Source organism: Carassius gibelio, chromosome A22 (genome assembly GCF_023724105.1).
Source record: "Carassius gibelio isolate Cgi1373 ecotype wild population from Czech Republic chromosome A22, carGib1.2-hapl.c, whole genome shotgun sequence".
NCBI lineage: Eukaryota > Metazoa > Chordata > Actinopteri > Cypriniformes > Cyprinidae > Carassius > Carassius gibelio.
This window is the reverse complement of record NC_068392.1, coordinates 12,748,112-12,765,403: the sequence shown is the minus strand read 5'-3', so window position 1 is coordinate 12,765,403 and position 17,292 is coordinate 12,748,112. Positions and strand designations below refer to the sequence as shown.

At 37.9% G+C, this 17,292-nt stretch overlaps 2 protein-coding genes across 9 annotated transcripts in view; both read left to right on the top strand.

The window, feature by feature from the left end:
- Window positions 1–8,079, top strand: part of LOC127942535 (sialoadhesin) — a 41,062-nt gene extending 32,983 nt beyond the window's left edge. For 2 of the 5 annotated variants that reach the window (XM_052538312.1, XM_052538309.1), the window contains 7 exons: window positions 3,224–3,571; window positions 3,655–3,885; window positions 4,011–4,334; window positions 6,959–7,168; window positions 7,253–7,340; window positions 7,594–7,654; window positions 7,733–8,079. In XM_052538312.1, the coding sequence (XP_052394272.1) occupies window positions 3,224–3,571; window positions 3,655–3,885; window positions 4,011–4,334; window positions 6,959–7,168; window positions 7,253–7,340; window positions 7,594–7,654; window positions 7,733–7,924 (1,454 nt within the window). In that variant the 3' untranslated portion in view covers window positions 7,925–8,079. Of the gene's footprint in view, window positions 1–1,107; window positions 2,584–2,756; window positions 2,931–3,223; window positions 3,572–3,654; window positions 3,886–4,010; window positions 4,335–6,958; window positions 7,169–7,252; window positions 7,341–7,593; window positions 7,655–7,732 lie in introns of those variants that run through there. The other 3 variants (XM_052538310.1, XM_052538311.1, XM_052538313.1) reach the window with 3 other exon arrangements.
- A 251-nt stretch (window positions 8,080–8,330) lies between these two features.
- vtg8 (vitellogenin 8) lies at window positions 8,331–17,067 on the top strand. Of its 4 annotated transcripts, none has more exons than XM_052538307.1 (32): window positions 8,331–8,459; window positions 8,556–8,576; window positions 8,734–8,827; window positions 8,916–9,164; window positions 9,244–9,405; window positions 9,532–9,680; window positions 9,773–9,923; window positions 10,050–10,207; window positions 10,278–10,443; window positions 10,534–10,659; window positions 10,737–10,955; window positions 11,213–11,430; window positions 11,519–11,616; window positions 11,727–11,851; window positions 11,948–12,043; window positions 12,122–12,241; window positions 12,357–12,543; window positions 12,690–12,969; window positions 13,063–13,195; window positions 13,286–13,496; window positions 13,583–13,854; window positions 14,212–14,256; window positions 14,353–14,556; window positions 14,827–14,969; window positions 15,052–15,190; window positions 15,276–15,396; window positions 15,482–15,665; window positions 15,739–15,833; window positions 16,011–16,105; window positions 16,278–16,443; window positions 16,528–16,689; window positions 16,874–17,067. In XM_052538307.1, the coding sequence occupies exons 6-32, from the start codon at window positions 9,574–9,576 to the stop codon at window positions 16,975–16,977; spliced, it is 4,125 nt and encodes a 1,374-aa protein (XP_052394267.1). In that variant the 5' UTR covers window positions 8,331–8,459; window positions 8,556–8,576; window positions 8,734–8,827; window positions 8,916–9,164; window positions 9,244–9,405; window positions 9,532–9,573; the 3' UTR covers window positions 16,978–17,067. The 4 variants fall into 4 exon arrangements, 3 of the variants coding, with proteins under 3 accessions (XP_052394267.1, XP_052394266.1, XP_052394265.1); XM_052538306.1 differs by having other exon boundaries at window positions 8,338–8,459; window positions 8,676–8,827; window positions 12,357–12,531; XM_052538305.1 differs by having other exon boundaries at window positions 8,338–8,459; window positions 8,676–8,827.
- The last annotated feature ends 225 nt before the right edge of the window (window positions 17,068–17,292 follow it).

Sequence of the window (17,292 nt, the reverse complement as noted above, 5' to 3'; positions counted from 1 at the left end):
GTTTTCTACCTCAGTTATAGGAACTAAACACCAGAAGTTGCCTCATACATGTGTATTCTCTGTATTATGCATGCTTTATATTACTCAAGTAATTTTGTGTGTTATACACTTATCACGGCTAAATCCTTATTTACTCCCACCTCAACTATGGGAAAAATATGTATTTTGGTACCTACTTGATGGGTAAATTATTTCTAGAATTTTGATATAAAGTAGATGTGTGTAGGATGCACCATATTTAAACTATTAAGTTTGCTTATTAAAGTGTTTAAACTTTCATAATTTTGGACACATGCGATCATGTGGACATTACACTAATTACATGCAAGAACCGGAGAATGGGGCATAGGTCCCGCCCAAGACAATATCTGATTGGCTGTCGCACTAAGAAGGACGGGTCAAATGGACACGTTTATAACCCAATGACTGGCTTTTTGCCTTAGCTTTTTGCCTTTGCTTTTTGCCCTGCTTGCAGTGACTTGGGCTCTTGCCTATAATCTATGCTGACCCTTCCATCGTCCAGCATGCACTCTTCAAACCACCAAGAGCTCACTCAAAACTCATCAACTCATTTTTGTTATGGCTGTGTAACCAACTATTTTCCTACACTTTCATTTAATGATATTTATATATTAGATTAAATAGATTAAATTTTTAAATGCTCTTTCTTCAATTTCAGATTTTCATTCCAATGACATTAATCTAGAACATTATTAATATTGTTTAATTATTATTAATTATATTAAACAATTAATATTGTTTTATTGCTTTGTCTTCTGGGTAAATTTCACCTTCATAAAGCCAGAGCCATTCATTGCAAACCTAAATTTAGATTGTTTTCAACTGATATAAAGTTCATTTTTACTTCTTTTAAAACTTTAAATATTCTTTAGTCTATTGTAAGCTATCTTTAAAAGAACTTCACTTGCGTTAGCATTCCCATTGACTCCCATTCATTTTGGCGTCACTTTGACAGCGAATAACTCTTTAACTTTACATCTTTAACTCTTTAACTCTTTAACTTTACATCTGAGGCGTTTAAAGACTCCGTTTGTCCATTATTTATTTCTAAAGATACACAACAATGTATAAAGGGCTCCATTACCTTCTATGTTACATTTATGGCCCCGTACAAACAAGTTTTTGTAAAAAATAGGCTAACGATTGCGTCATAACCACTCTTCTCTCTGTCGCATTACCGTACAGACAGGAGGAGAAGCTCGCAGGCAATTAACTTAATATGGCGTACTGGCGTTACAAATACTATACAAAATAATTAATCAGAATACTTACTCCTGCTCACTCACGACAAAGAACTCCCCGCTCAAGCTTGCCGTCTTTGCAAGATTAATGATGGCAGTTTGCGCGCACAGCTACTAGAACATTTACATCTGTCAGACAGGTTGCTGACGTCGTCAACCTTCGTTTGAGTCTGCGCGTCAGAAATGGAAGTGCTAAAAAACGCTAAAAATGGGCTTCAACTGTCTCAGTTGAGTTCCAATGGGGTCGCTGTGTCCATTTCTTTTACTGTCTATGTGTGGACCCACCCAGAGGCACGTTTTCTGTGATTTCTTAAAAACACAGCGTCACCTTTTGGTCAGGAGAAAATATATGAATCTGCTCAAAACCAACTGTATAATAAGTAATGTGTTCTAAAAGTGTCCTATCAGTTTGAGACAGCGACATCTAGTGAACTTTTTGTGTATGCTACAAATATCTCTTTTGCCCGACACTCATCTTAGTTTGTTTGGCTGCAGGTCTAGCTGAATGTGGCTCGTGGATAAAGCTCCTGATTATCATATATTGTGTTGAACCCCACCTAGTGCAGTCTTAGATATGTACTGTTGAGTTTAGGCATTGTGCTACTTATATATAACACATTTCTATCTCAGTTTGACATTTACTGTAGGTCAGAGAAAAACAAAATTATGTCTTCTGACATTTATCTGGTTGATTACTGAGTGTATGTTGCTGCCTGTGATACCCCATAATCCTGTGCCTAAATCAATAAAATGGCATCTTATGGCACAGTTGAAAGTAAATTCATATATAAACGTGTGTGTGTGTGTGTATCAGCTTATGATTCCAGTTTTTGCTGAAAAAATGATCAAACATAATATTTGCCTTCAGTATATGCTGCTTACTGTACATCATCAGCACAATCTTCACTTCTGGAAAATTTCCCACCGCATGTAAATAGACTGCCACTGCTCGGAAGGCAACACTTCACAAACATGAAAATCTGCTGAAAATGTCTATTCAGATTTTGATTTGAAATTACTAACAGAAAATAATACATTACTATTAGAAAATGACAAAATATCTCAAGGTTTAATTTGAAGAGCTCATGTAACAACAGCTTATATTAAATTCCTGAGTGGAGTTTAATGGTAAACATTTTCTGAAGAGTAAGCATCTCCTTTCTTAAAAAAAAAAAAAAAAAAAACAGAAAACATAAAAATAACTCCATTTCTTTTGCACTAGTGTGTCAATAAGAAACGGGAAGGAAGTAAAGTCAGCAGAAAGTCTGTAACGATTTATTCAACAGTAGAAACAGCAACACACATCAGAGAAAAACAAAATGTAATGTAGAAAAAGCTAATATTTGATTGCATTTAAAATGTCATCTTGAGTAAAATGTTACTGTTTTCATGATTTTAGTAGAGCAGCAGGAACTATGATAACAGACTGATGAATCTTCTAAACTGTATTGACCTTTCAAGTCACAGTGAAACTCACTGGGTTTCCTTTTTCAGGATGAGCAGCTCTCTGTCTTTCATTGTATATGTGAATTTACACAAAGTGAAGATCATCGAAGTGAAGTGAAGTGAAGTGAAGTGAAGTGAAGTGAAGTGAAGTGAAGAATCATCGAAGTGAAGTGAAGATGAACTCCAGTCTCTCATCGCTGATTCTGCTGCTGCTCATTCCAGGTTTGAGCATTACTGTGTGTTTTTCTCCTCTGTAATTTTTTTATTTAAATGTGTCTCCAATCTTTGACACTTTCCGAGAGTGGTTATTTTGATTTATTTTGATCATTACTCACACGATTTTATACTTTTAATCATTAAAAATGAGTGTAAACATATATTTCAGCAGCAGATTCATCAGTCTAGATGCACTATTATTTTAGTCATATTTGCTAGTATGAACACTGGATTGTTGCAGTAAAGATCTCTCATCTGACTGTATGTAAGCTTCATCTCAATAAAATGTTCTTGTTCAGGCCCTGTAACATTAGACCGCCTGACTGTGACCTGTAGGCAACAGAGTATTTGTGCTGTGAAGGGGACAGAAGTGACACTGAGGTGCTCTTACTCCAGCTTCAACATCAAATCTGTTTTCTGGTTCAGTGAGAAACAAAGAACAAACTGGAGAAAAAACAATGAACCTGAAGATTTGACTTTAGACTCAGATTACTCAGGACGGGTGAAAGATGAGATCTCAAGCAGCTATTCAACACTCACAATATCAGACGTGAGAGAGAGAGACTCTGGAGAATATCAGCTCATGTTCATCATGAAGGATGGAGTTAAACATCTCAGCTCAGCGGCCGTCAGTCTAACAGTCACAGGTGAAACTGAGTCCAGATTCTGAACACTTCAGCTGCTTTCATTTGACATGTGATGAAGATTTCTTAATCTTTACTCTATTCAGTCCTGCAGCTGAGGATGAATCCTGCATTTATAGACCTGACAGATGAGACAGTAGAACTGATCTGTGATTCTTCCTGTGATTTCACCTCTGAAGATCACTATATCTGGATGAAGAATAGACAGCATTTAAGATATACACAGTCCCCCAAAACATCTGTGTCAGTCAGCAGAGATGCTGACATCTTTTCCTGTTCTCTTTATCCACATCGTGAACATCCCTCCCCTTCTGTGTGTGAGTGTCACATAATACACACAGTGTGGTGCTGTTTATATTTGTATATTTATGTTTATATGTGTATATTTAAACAGATTAAATTAAACTGTGAGTTTCACAGCAGTAATCTGTGTCTCTTTCAGGCATTTCTAAGAGTGGCTGCTGGGATGTGACTTACTCCTCAAGAAGAGTCTGTGCTTTGGTCGGCTCAACAGTAGATATTTCCAGCACATACACACATCCCTCTGGTTATACTGTATATAAAACATTCTGGCATTACCCATCTGGTGACTTAAAGGATCTGCGTGAGGAGCATCAGTTTGCTGGTCGTGTGGAGTATGTGGGGAACAAACTGAGAATCAAAGAGCTCAAGATCAGTGACTCTGGAGAATATCGATTCAGGATCATCACTAACACGACAACCGGCAAATACTCTGGATCACCTGGAGTCATTCTTACTGTTACAGGTAACTAACTGATCATAATGAATTTGATCAAGAGTGAATGATAAGATTTTAAAGCCACCAATGGCAGGAAACTGTTCACAGACAGATTCCAGTGCCATTATATCAAGTTTTTATTTACTATGTCACTCAAATTCAATGTTAAAGGGGGGTGAAATGCTATTTCATGCATACTGAGTTTTTTACACTGTTAAAGAGTTGGATTCCTATGCTAAACATGGACAAAGTTTCAAAACTTAAGTTGTACGTTTGAAAGATTATTTTTGTTCCCAAAATACTCCTTCCGGTTTGTCACAAGTTTCTGAAAGTTTTTTTCTAGTATGGCTCTGTGTGACGTTAGATGGAACGGAATTTCCTTATATGGGCCCTAGGCAGGGGTGGAGTGGCAATCGGGACGATCGGGACTTTTCCCGGTCGGCCCGTCGACCGGCCGGCCGGTTGATTAATTTTCATGATCGGCCCATTATAAATTATTAATATTGGCCGGAGCGGGAGCACGGCGGCCGGTGTAGCAGTCGATTCTGTTCCCTCGTAATGTCTGTTTCCCTTTACGCAAACATACTACAATTCTTGCATGGTTGACGAGTTCCAATACGTACGATCAGAACTAGCGTGCGCAAGAAGCGTGACTGGATGTACGGCAAGTCAAATAGTTCAAAATACCGTCCTAAATCTTAAACTTGAAAATAAAATTAAGACAAGAGGTTTTTCAACTTGAAGTGTAAAAACATAAGACAAAAATAACGGAACAACTGCAAGATGAATAATAAAAAAAAGAACATAAACGGGAGTGTGTTGCCAAATCCGCGGAATTTAGGCTACTTTGGGAAAATGTTTGATTATATGGTAGGGTTTATTACACGGACCTTTCAACCCGAGGGGAAACAGACATTCCGAGGGGAGCAGAATCGACTGCTATACCGGCACTGTATTTCTGAAGGTGCGTTCCATTCGACAGGGTCCCTACGCAGTGTTCACTGCTCCCTACTCCCTGAGCACGGTGTATCTGTTGAAGTGGACTTCACTGACAATAACCGCTCATTTGGAACGCCCTGCAAACATAATCAAAGAAAGTCACCGATGGGGTCGCGCAGATTATGAAATAAATATATAAGACTACATTCATATTAAAATTTTTATTTACAATCAATCACATTTAAAATATATACACTATACAATAAAAAATCATTTCGTACTATATCATGAAAAACGTATGTTTATTATACACTTTAATTGACAATTGCTGCTATTACTTGATTATTAACAGAATTGAAGCCCTGCTGTCATGCAAATATGAAAATAACTTTTATTTGGTTATCTGTATAGCATATATGTGTTTTTAATAAATGGTCATATAATTGCATAGCGGTCTCGTGCGCCTTCTTCCTGCGCACAGCCGTATAGTAAACACTGAGGTAAATAAAGTAAAATAAAGAAAAATGGCAGAGCCTCGTCTGCTTCTAGTCACTTTTACATTATCATACCTTTTTACAACGCCAATTAATAATCAGTAACACTTTATAATAAAAGTTCAGTTGTAAGTAATTTATAAGTGGTTAGTTTATGATAAACTATATAATTTACAAAAACATTCATAAATGATTAGCAAGTGATATGCTCACATTTTATGTATGTTTAGAAAATTCCGTTACAAGTCAGCGGCGGTGTAAACGCCTCTCACGTGCCGTTGTCAAGGTAGCAATTTCAATTTCACTGGATCTAAACAAATCAGTCTAACCATAGACCACGTGACCAGTAGCGGTGGCTTTCTTAATATATTTAAAATAATTTTGCAAGGGTTATGACGTTAGTAGTAAATATTTTTTAGCATTTTTTTAACCGCAGAGGGCCGGTGGTTTACAAAATTTCCCGTTAGATTTTTTGGTCCCACTCCGCCCCTGGTCCTAGGGCACTTTTGCCGGAAGAGCGAGCGCTCCCGTATAGCAGAGCACTGAGAGCACAACAGACGTTCACTGATCAGAGCGAGAGCGTCGCAAAAAGTCACAAAAGAAGTGTGTTTTTGGTTGCCAGGGCAAGACAACCCTGCACAGATTACCAAAAAAAAACAGCATTAAGGGACCAGTGGATGGAGTTTATTTTTACAGAGCATCAACGGAGTTGTGCAAGTGTTTTTGTTTGTTCCCCTGCATTTTGAAGATGCTTGTTTTACAAACAAGGTCCAGTTTGACGCCGGATTTGCACATCGTTTATTTCTTAAGGATGATGCAATCCCAACGAAAAAGGGTCACGATTGTGTGTTGGAACCAAAGGCGGTGAGTAAAACTGCTTAAAATATCTCTGCCTCCTTGTTGGTGCGTCCCCTCCCATGCCGGAGACCCGGGTTCCTCACGGTAATGTCACAGCTTCCAAACGCTCTCAACGCAAAAACCTACTGGCTTTCATGATTCTTTAGCTCCGCCCACACGTCACGCCTCCAGCCGGTCGTGTTTTTCCGGGAAAAATCAGTACAGACTATCTTTCTCTTATGAATATAATAAAACTAAAGACTTTTTGGAGTCATGAAGGATGCAGTACTACTCTATAGGTACTCAAGATTAACAGGAGATTGAGTGAAAACGAGCATTTCACCTCCCCTATTGAAGCTTTACTTCAATTCTGTTTTTCAGATACACAGGTAACAAGAAGCCCAGACGTTATATCAGAGGGACAGAAAGTGATATTAATCTGTTCAACTAAATGCACTCTGAACAACAAACATACTTACATCTGGTACAAGAACGGACGACAGGTAACAGATGGATTCACTAAAGACAACAAGCTGTACCTGGACTCAGTCAGAGATGAAGAGCTTCACCAGTATTCCTGTGCTGTAGGAGGTAACACATCTCTAATTATACATGTAGTTTAATGCAAAATGATTTTTGCAGTCTGTGTGACTAATTAATTTCTGTATTGTACAGACCATAAGGAGAGCACAGTGTTACGAAACTCTGCAATCATACTGTGTGTGATTTTGGCTCTTGCACTCATAGGAGTCCTGTGGTATAGGTCAGTGCATTTAAGTTTAAGTTTTGGGATTAAAACAATTAACACAGTACAATGATGAGCTAAAACAAAGATACATTTTTAAGATTTTCCACTATTTATGTTACAAATAAAATGACATTGTGAAAATTTTATTTCATAAATACAATCTGATAGTGTAAATTGTAAAATTTATTACATTTTGAAAAATCTAAAATAGCAGACTCAGTCTTGGACCACATAATATGCTATATATTTAAATGGCTGTTTCTTTAAGGAGGAGAAGCTGTCCCTTGTCTAAAACCCACAGAATTGAAAAGAGAGAGGAGGAGGTTCAGGTAAGGATGGCTGAAACTAAATTAAATTTGACATTTATTTATTTTAAAATGCTGACTTTCACTGTCCTTCCCCATCAGTATGACTCGGTGCACAATAACAATGCACCCTCTGACCTCACGCAGAAAGCAGATGCCACCGACAATCAAGATGTTCATTATTCCAGCATTAATTTGAAAACAAAACACCCATCTTCAATCCCCACAGATGAATATCCAACAGACAGCACAGACACAGAGACTGTATACTATGCCACTGTAATGTTCAAATAACAACATTGTTATTGCATTTGGTATGTTATTGTATTTGGTATGTTTAAATTGTATAATTGACTATTGCCCTTGGCAGCTGATTTCGTACACTGTGGTTTTCTCATGATCATGTATTACTCCTTTTATCGCAATAAAATAATTACAGTGCAAATCAATATTTGATGTCCATTCATTTGTTTTTTGGTAAGTAGACATGCAATAATAAAATAAAAATAAATAAATAAATAATTCAAATGTTATATTATTATTAGAAACACCTTCAGGGTAATGCCTCAGATTTTGATCTCTTTAAGACTTATAATTTTTATATCAGTGTCAAGCACTAAAGTCCAGGTTACCCTGGATTCTCATGTTAGACCAATGAGCTGGCAGGAGTAGGAACACAACCGGTTGGTTGTGCTAAAAAACTGGTTAATCATACATTTAGAGATCAGTATTTGGCCAGCAAAGGCTTGACTTTAAAACAGACATGGTGTTTTTGCACAACCGCTGATCATGAGAACTGTTGTCATGGCCTTGACTATAGCCCTTGTGGGTAAGTAGCCTGCAATGCTGTTTCAAAATTTCACCATTTGCATGGATATAAATATCATTATTCTATATTAAATAAACTCTCTCTCTGATATTTCAGCAAGTCAGCATGTGAATCTTGGTAAGCAAAGTGGTTAATCCTATTCTACTAGTGTGTTTACCAATGACAAAATAAGATTGTACTATGTGACTTATCTAAAATGCAATTTTGCACTTTTAGTCCCTGAGTTGGCAGGGACTCAGACTTATGTGTACAAATATGAGGCTTTGCTCTTCAGTGGTCTTCACCAGGAAGGTCTGGCAAGAGCTGGCATTAAAATCAACAGCAAGGTTTCCATCAGGGCTGTAACTGAGAATACATTCCTGCTTAAGGTGCCAGAAGATTTTAATGCCAACATAAAACATTGTTCTGTTACTGACCTGAGATATAATTGAAAAGCCTGTTGCCTGTTTGTTTCAGCTCTCGATTCCTCAGCTGTTCGAGTACAGTGGTTTCTGGCCCACAGATGCGTTTGTTGCTACTAAGATCTCTTCAGAAGTGGCTGCTCAGCTTCAGATTCCCATTAAGTTTGAGTACACCAATGGCGTGGTTGGAAAATTATTCGCACCTTCTGTGGTCCCAACTAACATTATCAACCTGCACAGGGGAATTCTGAACATCTTTCAGCTCAACCTCAAAAAGACCCAGAACATCTATGAGGTTCAAGAGGTGAGACTGACTAAAATTAAGTTTTTATCAAAAAATATGTATCTTGATTTTAAACTTGAGTCTTCATTCTGATATGTAGGATGGAGTTCAAGGCATTTGCAAGACTCAATATCTGATCAGTGAAGATGAAGGAAGTAACCACACCACCATCACCAAGTCTAGGGATCTTACACTTTGCAATGAAAGGATAATTAAGGATGTTGGCTTGACTTACATTGAAAAATGCACTGAATGTCAACAGGTCAGGTCAAAATATTCATGTCATATTTTCTTCTCAATGCTATAGATTCCGGGATTTCAATGGGGGCTTCGTAAAGGTACTACAGAGGGTCTGTTACCTTCTCAAATATACTATATAATTTAACAGAGGGTAAAAAGTCTCTCTGGAGCTGCAACCTACAGCTACATCATGAAGCCAACTCCAACTGGTGTTATGATTAATGAAGCAACAGTCCAAGAGATTCATCAGCTTACAACTCTAAATGAGATTCAAGATGCTCCCCAGATGGAAACTAGGCAAGAAGTTTGGTCATGCACTCATTTTGAATTAAATATATCTGTTATCATTTTTTTGATGTGGTAACCCAAGTATATACTCAATATTTCAGACAAACCCTGGACTTTCTGGAGATTATGGCATCTCCCATAATTCCAATCCGTGCTGAATATTTAGCCCGTGGAGCTTTACAGTATGAATTTAGCACTGAGACACTCTGGAGTCCAATTCAGCTAATGAAAATCAGTAATCCACAGGCTCAAGTAAGGACATATTTCATATTATTTTTATTGTTATACATTAAATATACTGACTGCATTGTTAGGTTTGTATTGTAGATAACAGTAGTATTTCAATTCTCTCTTTTTGTTTTACTGGTATTCATTAAGGTAGTAGATGCTCTGAATCATCTGGCTACCAAAAATCTGGAAGAGGTCCATGAAGATGTTCCACTTAAATTTATTCAGCTCATCCAGCTTATGCGTTTTGCAAGTCTGGGTGCTATTGAGGGAATCTGGTTTCAATTTAAAACCAAACCAAATTTCAGGTACAAAATATTCACTTTAACAGTCTAAAACCTTGTTTTGCAAATTGTCACTCATTTTTACTCCTCTAAGAAAATGGATCTTAGATGCTGTTCCTGCAGTTGGCACCTTAGCTGCTCTAAAATTTGTCAAGAAGACATTCTTGGCAGGCGAACTTTCTATCCCTGAGTTCACTGAGATCCTTCTGGCCACTGTGCATATGGTCACCGCTAATTTGGACACCATTAAGATCTACTCTGTGCGTACACTCGTATTTGATGGTTGACTCAAGGCTTTAGCATGCCGGATATTGTCTGAACTTGTTCTATAAATGTTGTAATCAAAAAAGGGTCTGGCTTTGAGTCACAAAGTTCAAGAAACACCTGTTCTACGTAAGGTTGCCATGCTTGGCTATGGGACAATGATTGCCAGGTACTGCAGTGGATCTCTTGAATGCCCCGTGGAGCTTTTGAAGGTAAAAAAAAAAGATAATTCACTAATTGTTTTGCTTGACTATGTGTGGACTGTGGACAACTTCCTCTTTTTTTCCAGCCCTTCCATGAGATTGTTATTGAGGCAACTGCTAAGGCTGACACTTCAGAGATGACCTTGATTTTGAAAGTACTAGGAAATGCTGGTCAACCTGCTAGCATTAAATACATTACAAAGTTTCTACCAGTATTTGGGAACCGCATACATCTGTTTCCTAAGAGAGTTCAAGTAGGTGCAGTTTTGGCTCTGAAGGCCATTGCTAAAAAGGAACCCAAAATGGTTAGTCATAGCCAATCATGCTTTGCTTTGTCATACTGATTGTGAGTTACTTCAACTTTCGTTTCTCAGCTCCAGTCCCCGGGACCCAATTCCCAGAATGATTTAGATGTCTCCCTGTTCAAGAAACCTTCAAACTGACGAGTTGAATCAAATGCTTTAATTAGTGAGACATCTAAAACATTCTGCTAAATAAGTCCCTAGGACTTTAGTTAAAAAAAAACACTGGTTTACTATATGCATTTCATTTTGCATTTCAGGTCCAGAATGTAGTTCTGCAGGTTTTTCTAAATAAAGATCTCCATCCAGAGCTACGCATGGTCTCATGGATTGTGCTTTCTGAGACAAAGCCAAGCATTGGTCTGGTTATTACTCTTGCACGTGCTCTACAAAAAGAACCAAATCTACAAGTGGCCAGTCTTGTGTACTCGCACATGAAAGCCTTGACAAGGAGCACACAACCCGAGTTTTATCTAATGTGAGTTTACGCTAATAAAAGCCAGAATATTTTCCAAAATATTAATGTTTAAACTTAAACATCGAAAATCCACCTTGGTCTTTTTCAGTGCCGTGGCCAGCAGAGTTGCCACCAAGATATTAAGCCCAAAACTGGACAAACTTAGCTTTTGTTACAGCAAAGCTTTTCTCTTGGATGGTTATAAAGGTAAGAAAGTCTGTTAATCTAATTAGTCTATTAGTCTGTTAACACCAAAAGTGTTGCATGCCAGGTGATGGTTTCCTCTAAAAAACTTATTGATTTGTTCCATTATTTAGCTTCTCTCATGGTAGGGGCTGCCAGTAGTGCTTTCTTCATCAATGATGCCGCCACCATCCTGCCCAGGGCTGTTGTAACTAAAGCACGCGCCTACCTTGCTGGAGCTGCTGCTGACATTTTTGAGGTGATTAAATAAGATACAGGAAAATATTGGGTACTCCTTTATTTTAGTAATTTCTTAAATTCCTACTCAACCTCACTGAAGTACTTTTTTTTTTAGATTGGCGTCAGAACTGACGGAATTCAGGAGGCTCTTCTGAAATCGCCATTCCTGCACGAGGACAGGCTGCCCAGGATGAAACAAGTTCTTAAGGCTGTAAGTGTGGCATATTGTTATTTAAAGAGTGTTTCTTGACAGTTACATATTTTTTGTTGTCAATCTGGCATGCTGCAGTTAAAAGCATTCAAAGCCCTGCCAAAGAAGCAGCCCCTGGGCTCGATCTATGTGAAAGTTCTTGGACAAGAGATTGCTTTTGCAAATGTCAACAAAGCAGTTCTTGAACAGGCAACACAGGTATATTTTGGTAATATCAGTTCATATGAACCAAAAATACTAAGTAATTTGCATTGTCCTCCTAAACTTTTGAGGATGTTTAAAATGGAGCTAACCATAATTTTTTTTTCTATAGTTTACTACTGGAGGCAATATACCTGAGTTTGCAGGGGAAGCTCTTAAAGTGATACAGAATGGTACTGCCTTCCACTATGCCAAGCCCCTACTGGTGGCTGAAGTGCGTCACATCTTCCCATCAGTGGCTGGTGTACCCATGGAGTACAGTTTGTATGCTGCTGCAGTGGCTGCTGGTAATTTGAAGGGTAAGAGTCTGAAAAGTGCAGTCTATTTATAGATTAATTGGAAATAGGGAATGAAATTTTAAACAAATGCACAATATTTAATAGAGAATGCACTTTAATAGTGAAACTTTTCTTCGTTTTGTTTTTTTATTTTCCATCCTGTCCAGTCCAGGCTATTTTTACACCACCTCTAACTGAAACCATCAATGTTTCTCATCTGATGAAGACAGATGTGAAGTTAACCGCTGAAGTTTCACCAAGCATTACCTTACAGACTTTTGCTGTAATGGGACTGAATACTGGTTTTATTCAAGCTGCATCCATGGCGAAAGGAAAGATCCATACATTTTTGCCTCTAAAAGTGGAGGCAAAGTTCGACATCGCAAAGGCTGATTTCAAGATAAAGGCTTTTCCTGTTGTACTTCCAGTGCATGCTTTGACAGCACGGTCAGAATATATTGAGTAGACTCATTCTCAATCTTTTCACCATGCTCTATCTCATTACTAAAGTGGCTTTTTGTGATTGTTGTCCCACATTAGTTTTGAGACTTTGGCGGCAGCTGGAAACATCAAGGCGGTCAATGCAGAGAGAATTACACCCATTGTACCAGAGACAGTAGTACTGAAACATTCCCAAGAAGCACATACCTCAATTATTTCACCTGGAGATCTGGTAAAATAATCAAAAATTTGTTTGGCTAATTAATAACGTGAAAAAATAATTTCTTTATCATTCTAATTTGTTTTATTGATCCCTACATAGTCATCAGAAACCATTAAAACTGTTATATCACCGGCAGAGGAACCTAAACTGAGGACTAGTGTTCCAGTTCACAAAACACTTTGCTCTGCTGTACCTCACATTGGAGTTGATGTATGCATGGAGGTCATGTCCTGTGATGCCACCTTCATCAAAAACACCACCATTTATAACATAATTGGGCAGCATGGAGTACATGTTAACATAGTTAGAGGCAAGTGTCTGAAGTTCACTTCAGAATTTCACTGGAACTATGTTTGTTATTGAAAATGTGTTATCTTATAATCTATTTATTGACAGCTGATGGTCCTGCTGTTGAGGGACTAGAGCTAGAGGTCCAACTAGGCCCAATAGCTGCTAAAAAGCTCCTTAAAGAAGTCAGCTTTGCTGACACGAAGACTCCCAAGGTCAAGATCATCCTGCAGAAACTGAGGAGAGTCCTAGAGGGTGAACAGAGGAACAAGAACTCCAGTTTTTTCAGCCATAACAAATTATTTTACCCACAAAGCACCCGTAGTCACAGCTTTAGCTCCAGTAGTTCTGTTCGATCTTCCAGCTCTCATCTGTCCAAAGTGAGTATTTTTATTGCCACAAAGTTAATTCCAGGATTTTCTATTTATTATGCAACACACACACTACACAACTTTCAAAGTCTTTGGATTGCTGTTGGATTGCTAATGTAAGTCAAAACACTTCACATTAAAGGACTTGGGTTGCAGACAAATATTTAATGTATATCTCTAGATATTTAACTCTAAATATTAAAATATCTTTTGGACATTGGCGATGCATATCTGCTTCTCTCTTTGGAACAAGAAATAAAAATGATAAAAATATGATTTGCCAAAGTCAATGTTTATAAAAGTTTAACTTTCACAACTATTTGTTTTTTTCTGGATCACTGTATGGATCACTGTATGGATCACTAGGGCCTCTCCAGTGGACAAAGCAGTCAAAGTTTCAAGCCCATTCAGGTATGACATAGTGTCTATAAGCAGATCTTTGAGCAGATCCCTTTCATTTTTATTTTTTTAATCGATTAATTTTTAAATGTCTTTACATGGTTACAGTCTAGATTCCTTGGGGACTCGGTTCCTCCAGTGGTTGCTGTCATTGCACGTGTTGTGAGAGTTGATCGAAAGTTGTTGGGGTACCAGCTCACTGCTTACCTGGACATGCCCACCTCAAGGGTGCAGATCATCGTGGTCGCCATTGCAGTGAAGAACAACTGGAAAATGTGTGCTGATGGTGTCTTATTGAGCAAGCATGCAGATGTAAGAAATCTGATGAAATTATTTTTGGTTATCTTTTTCTGCTATGTCAGGGGTGTCCAATCTCTTGTCTTGGTGGGCCAATAGCCTGCAGAGTTTACCTCCAACCTGCCCCAATACACTTGCCTGAAAATCTATAGTAAGACCTTGACTAGCTGACTCAGGTGTGTTTAATTGGGATTGGAGCTAAACTCTACAGGATTGTGACTCTAGAGAAGCAGGATTAGACATCCCTGTGTTAGGATAAAGCATTTAAAAGTTGCCTCTATCTAGGCAAGGATTGCTTGGGGTGCAGAGTGCCAACAGTATGCAATTACCATCAACGCAGAAACAGGTCACCAAGGTCCAAGTCCTATGGCCTATCTCAAAGTGAAGTGTGAGAAGGTGCCCACAATTATCACCACCTATGCCAAGAGGTTTGGTTACTCTTCATCACAGTTGTTCCATTTCATAAATGTCAACATATCAACACATTTTTAATTTCCTTTCCTATTGAAGTGTGGCTGAATATATTCCTGGTGCAGCTCAAATGACTGGATTGGCTGTTAGCGATGAAAAAAACATTGAGAGGCAGGTTGAACTGATCATACTTGTCCCAACTGAAAGGACACTGGACATCATTATTAAGACCCCAACAGTAAGCAACAATCTAATAATTAGTTTACTGTGCCGCCCCCACCCCCTTTTTTTGACAACACTTTCTAACATTTGTGAATTTGCAGATGACCTTGTCAGTGTCGAACTTGGTTCTTCCAATCAGTTTGTCATTTAAGGCTATCCAGGCCTATCCAGAAAATGATGTCACAAACATAATTCGAAACCTCTATATAGAGACTAGTTCAGGTTAGTAAAGTGTGTTAATTGGTCTTTCAATTTTCATGAATTTATCTTTTTTTTTTGCTAAATTTTTGTTTGTTTCACTATTTAGCTAAATGTAGTAAGGTCAGAAAAACCTTGACTACATTCAACTATAAGAAGTACAACTATGAAATGCCCCTTTCCTGTTACCAAGTCTTAGTGCAAGACTGCACTTTAGAGCACAAATTCATAGTCCTGATAAAAAAGGAGGATGTCTTTAAGCACGAACACCTAAACATTAAGGTGGCAGACATGTAAGTCCAGCTCATTAATATTACTAGTTCCGTTCTTAGACACTGCAATATTCAATATTTTATTCCACCACAGCGATGTTGATATATACCACCAGAAGAGTGCAGTGAAGGTTAAAATGAATGGAATTGACATACCAACCAACAATATATCATATCAGCACCCAACAGGTTGAAGTTCTCTCTGCATTATTTTGGTATAAAAGTCTGTTGCTTGCATCAGCAATTTATTTTTTTATTTTTTTAGACTTGACTTGCCATATGACTTTTACTGGGATGCTGTTCTTTGCCTTGGGAAGGGAGTCTTAGAGTGTTTTCCTGTACATTTATAAGTCTTTTTTGATGTAGGTTCCATTCGAATTGAGCAGAAACGTCAAGGTATCGCTCTCTATGCCCCAGGCCATGGTCTTCAAGAGGTCTATTATACCAATGATGAGTGGATGGTAAGTCAAACATTGGAACAATTGCCAAATATTGGCAAATAATATAAGTACAATATTTTAAATATGTTAGTGTATAACAATGTAAACAGTTTTACAGTTTAATTTGATGTTACAAACACTGTGCTAAAGGTTCTAAAAATAGAAAACTATCTATTTTTCTTGGATATTTCAGGTTTATGTTGCAGACTGGATGAAGGGACAGACTTGTGGACTCTGTGGAAAGGCTGATGGAGAGATCAGACAGGAGTACACCACACCCAGAGGAGACCTGACCAAAAGTCCAGTCAGCTTTGCCCACTCATGGGTGCTTCCTGCTGAGAGCTGCCGTGATGCCGGCCGTAAGATTTGTCGGACACTGTGCATTACAGAAAATGTAATTTGTTTTAAAGACACTTTAAAAAGAAATATCGTTCCTCTTTCAGAATGCCGCATGAAACTTGAATCCGTGAAGTTGGAGAAGCAGGTGATTTTAAATGGACAGGAATCTAAATGTTACTCTGTTGAGCCTGTGTTGCGCTGTCTGCCAGGCTGTGTACCAATGAGAACAACTCCTGTCACTATTGGATACCACTGTATGTCCACTGGTAAGTGACTTCATTACTTGTTTGCAGACTGATATGACTCTAGTCCAGTAATTCTCAAATGGTTTTGCTTTAGAAAGCAGGTTTTATATCTTAAAATTCAAACTTAGTAACATAGGCTGAATGGGAAAATATTTAATATTGGTTTATAAAAGTTGCTTCTATTTTTATTTATATTGTGCTGCAGACTCCAACCTCAAGATGTTTGATGGAATCTATGAGAAGAGTGTAGACTTGAGAGAGACTACAGATGCTCATGTGGCCTGTCGCTGCATTGAACAGTGTGCTTAAACCTACTTCTTGTCTCAGTAGCACTTCTTTTTTTTTTTGCAGCTGTAAATGAACGCCTTCATTTCAATAAATCTGAACAAGCATTAAAAATGTGTTTGTTCACTATTTTTCTTTTTTATTTAACAACTGGTGCATGATTTCTTTCTGTTGTCTACTTCTGCCATAGATACTGAGGGAAGCGCACATAGCAATGGGTTTTTCAGTGACAAATTCTTATATGTTAAGTAATGAAAATAAAACATATGGGGAATACAACGTGAAATACTAACTGACACTAGATATTCATCTCCTAAACTGAATATTAAGACATTCTAA

Excerpts from the sequence above, each read along its gene's own strand:
- vtg8 (XM_052538305.1), top strand. The coding sequence starts at position 8,420 with ATGAGAACTGTTGTCATGGCCTTGACTATAGCCCTTGTGG. Across the intron at positions 9,681-9,772 it reads GCTCCCCAGATGGAAACTAG|ACAAACCCTGGACTTTCTGG; the intron begins GCAAGAAGTTTG and ends TCAATATTTCAG. Across the intron at positions 13,855-14,211 it reads CCAGCTCTCATCTGTCCAAA|GGCCTCTCCAGTGGACAAAG; the intron begins GTGAGTATTTTT and ends ATGGATCACTAG.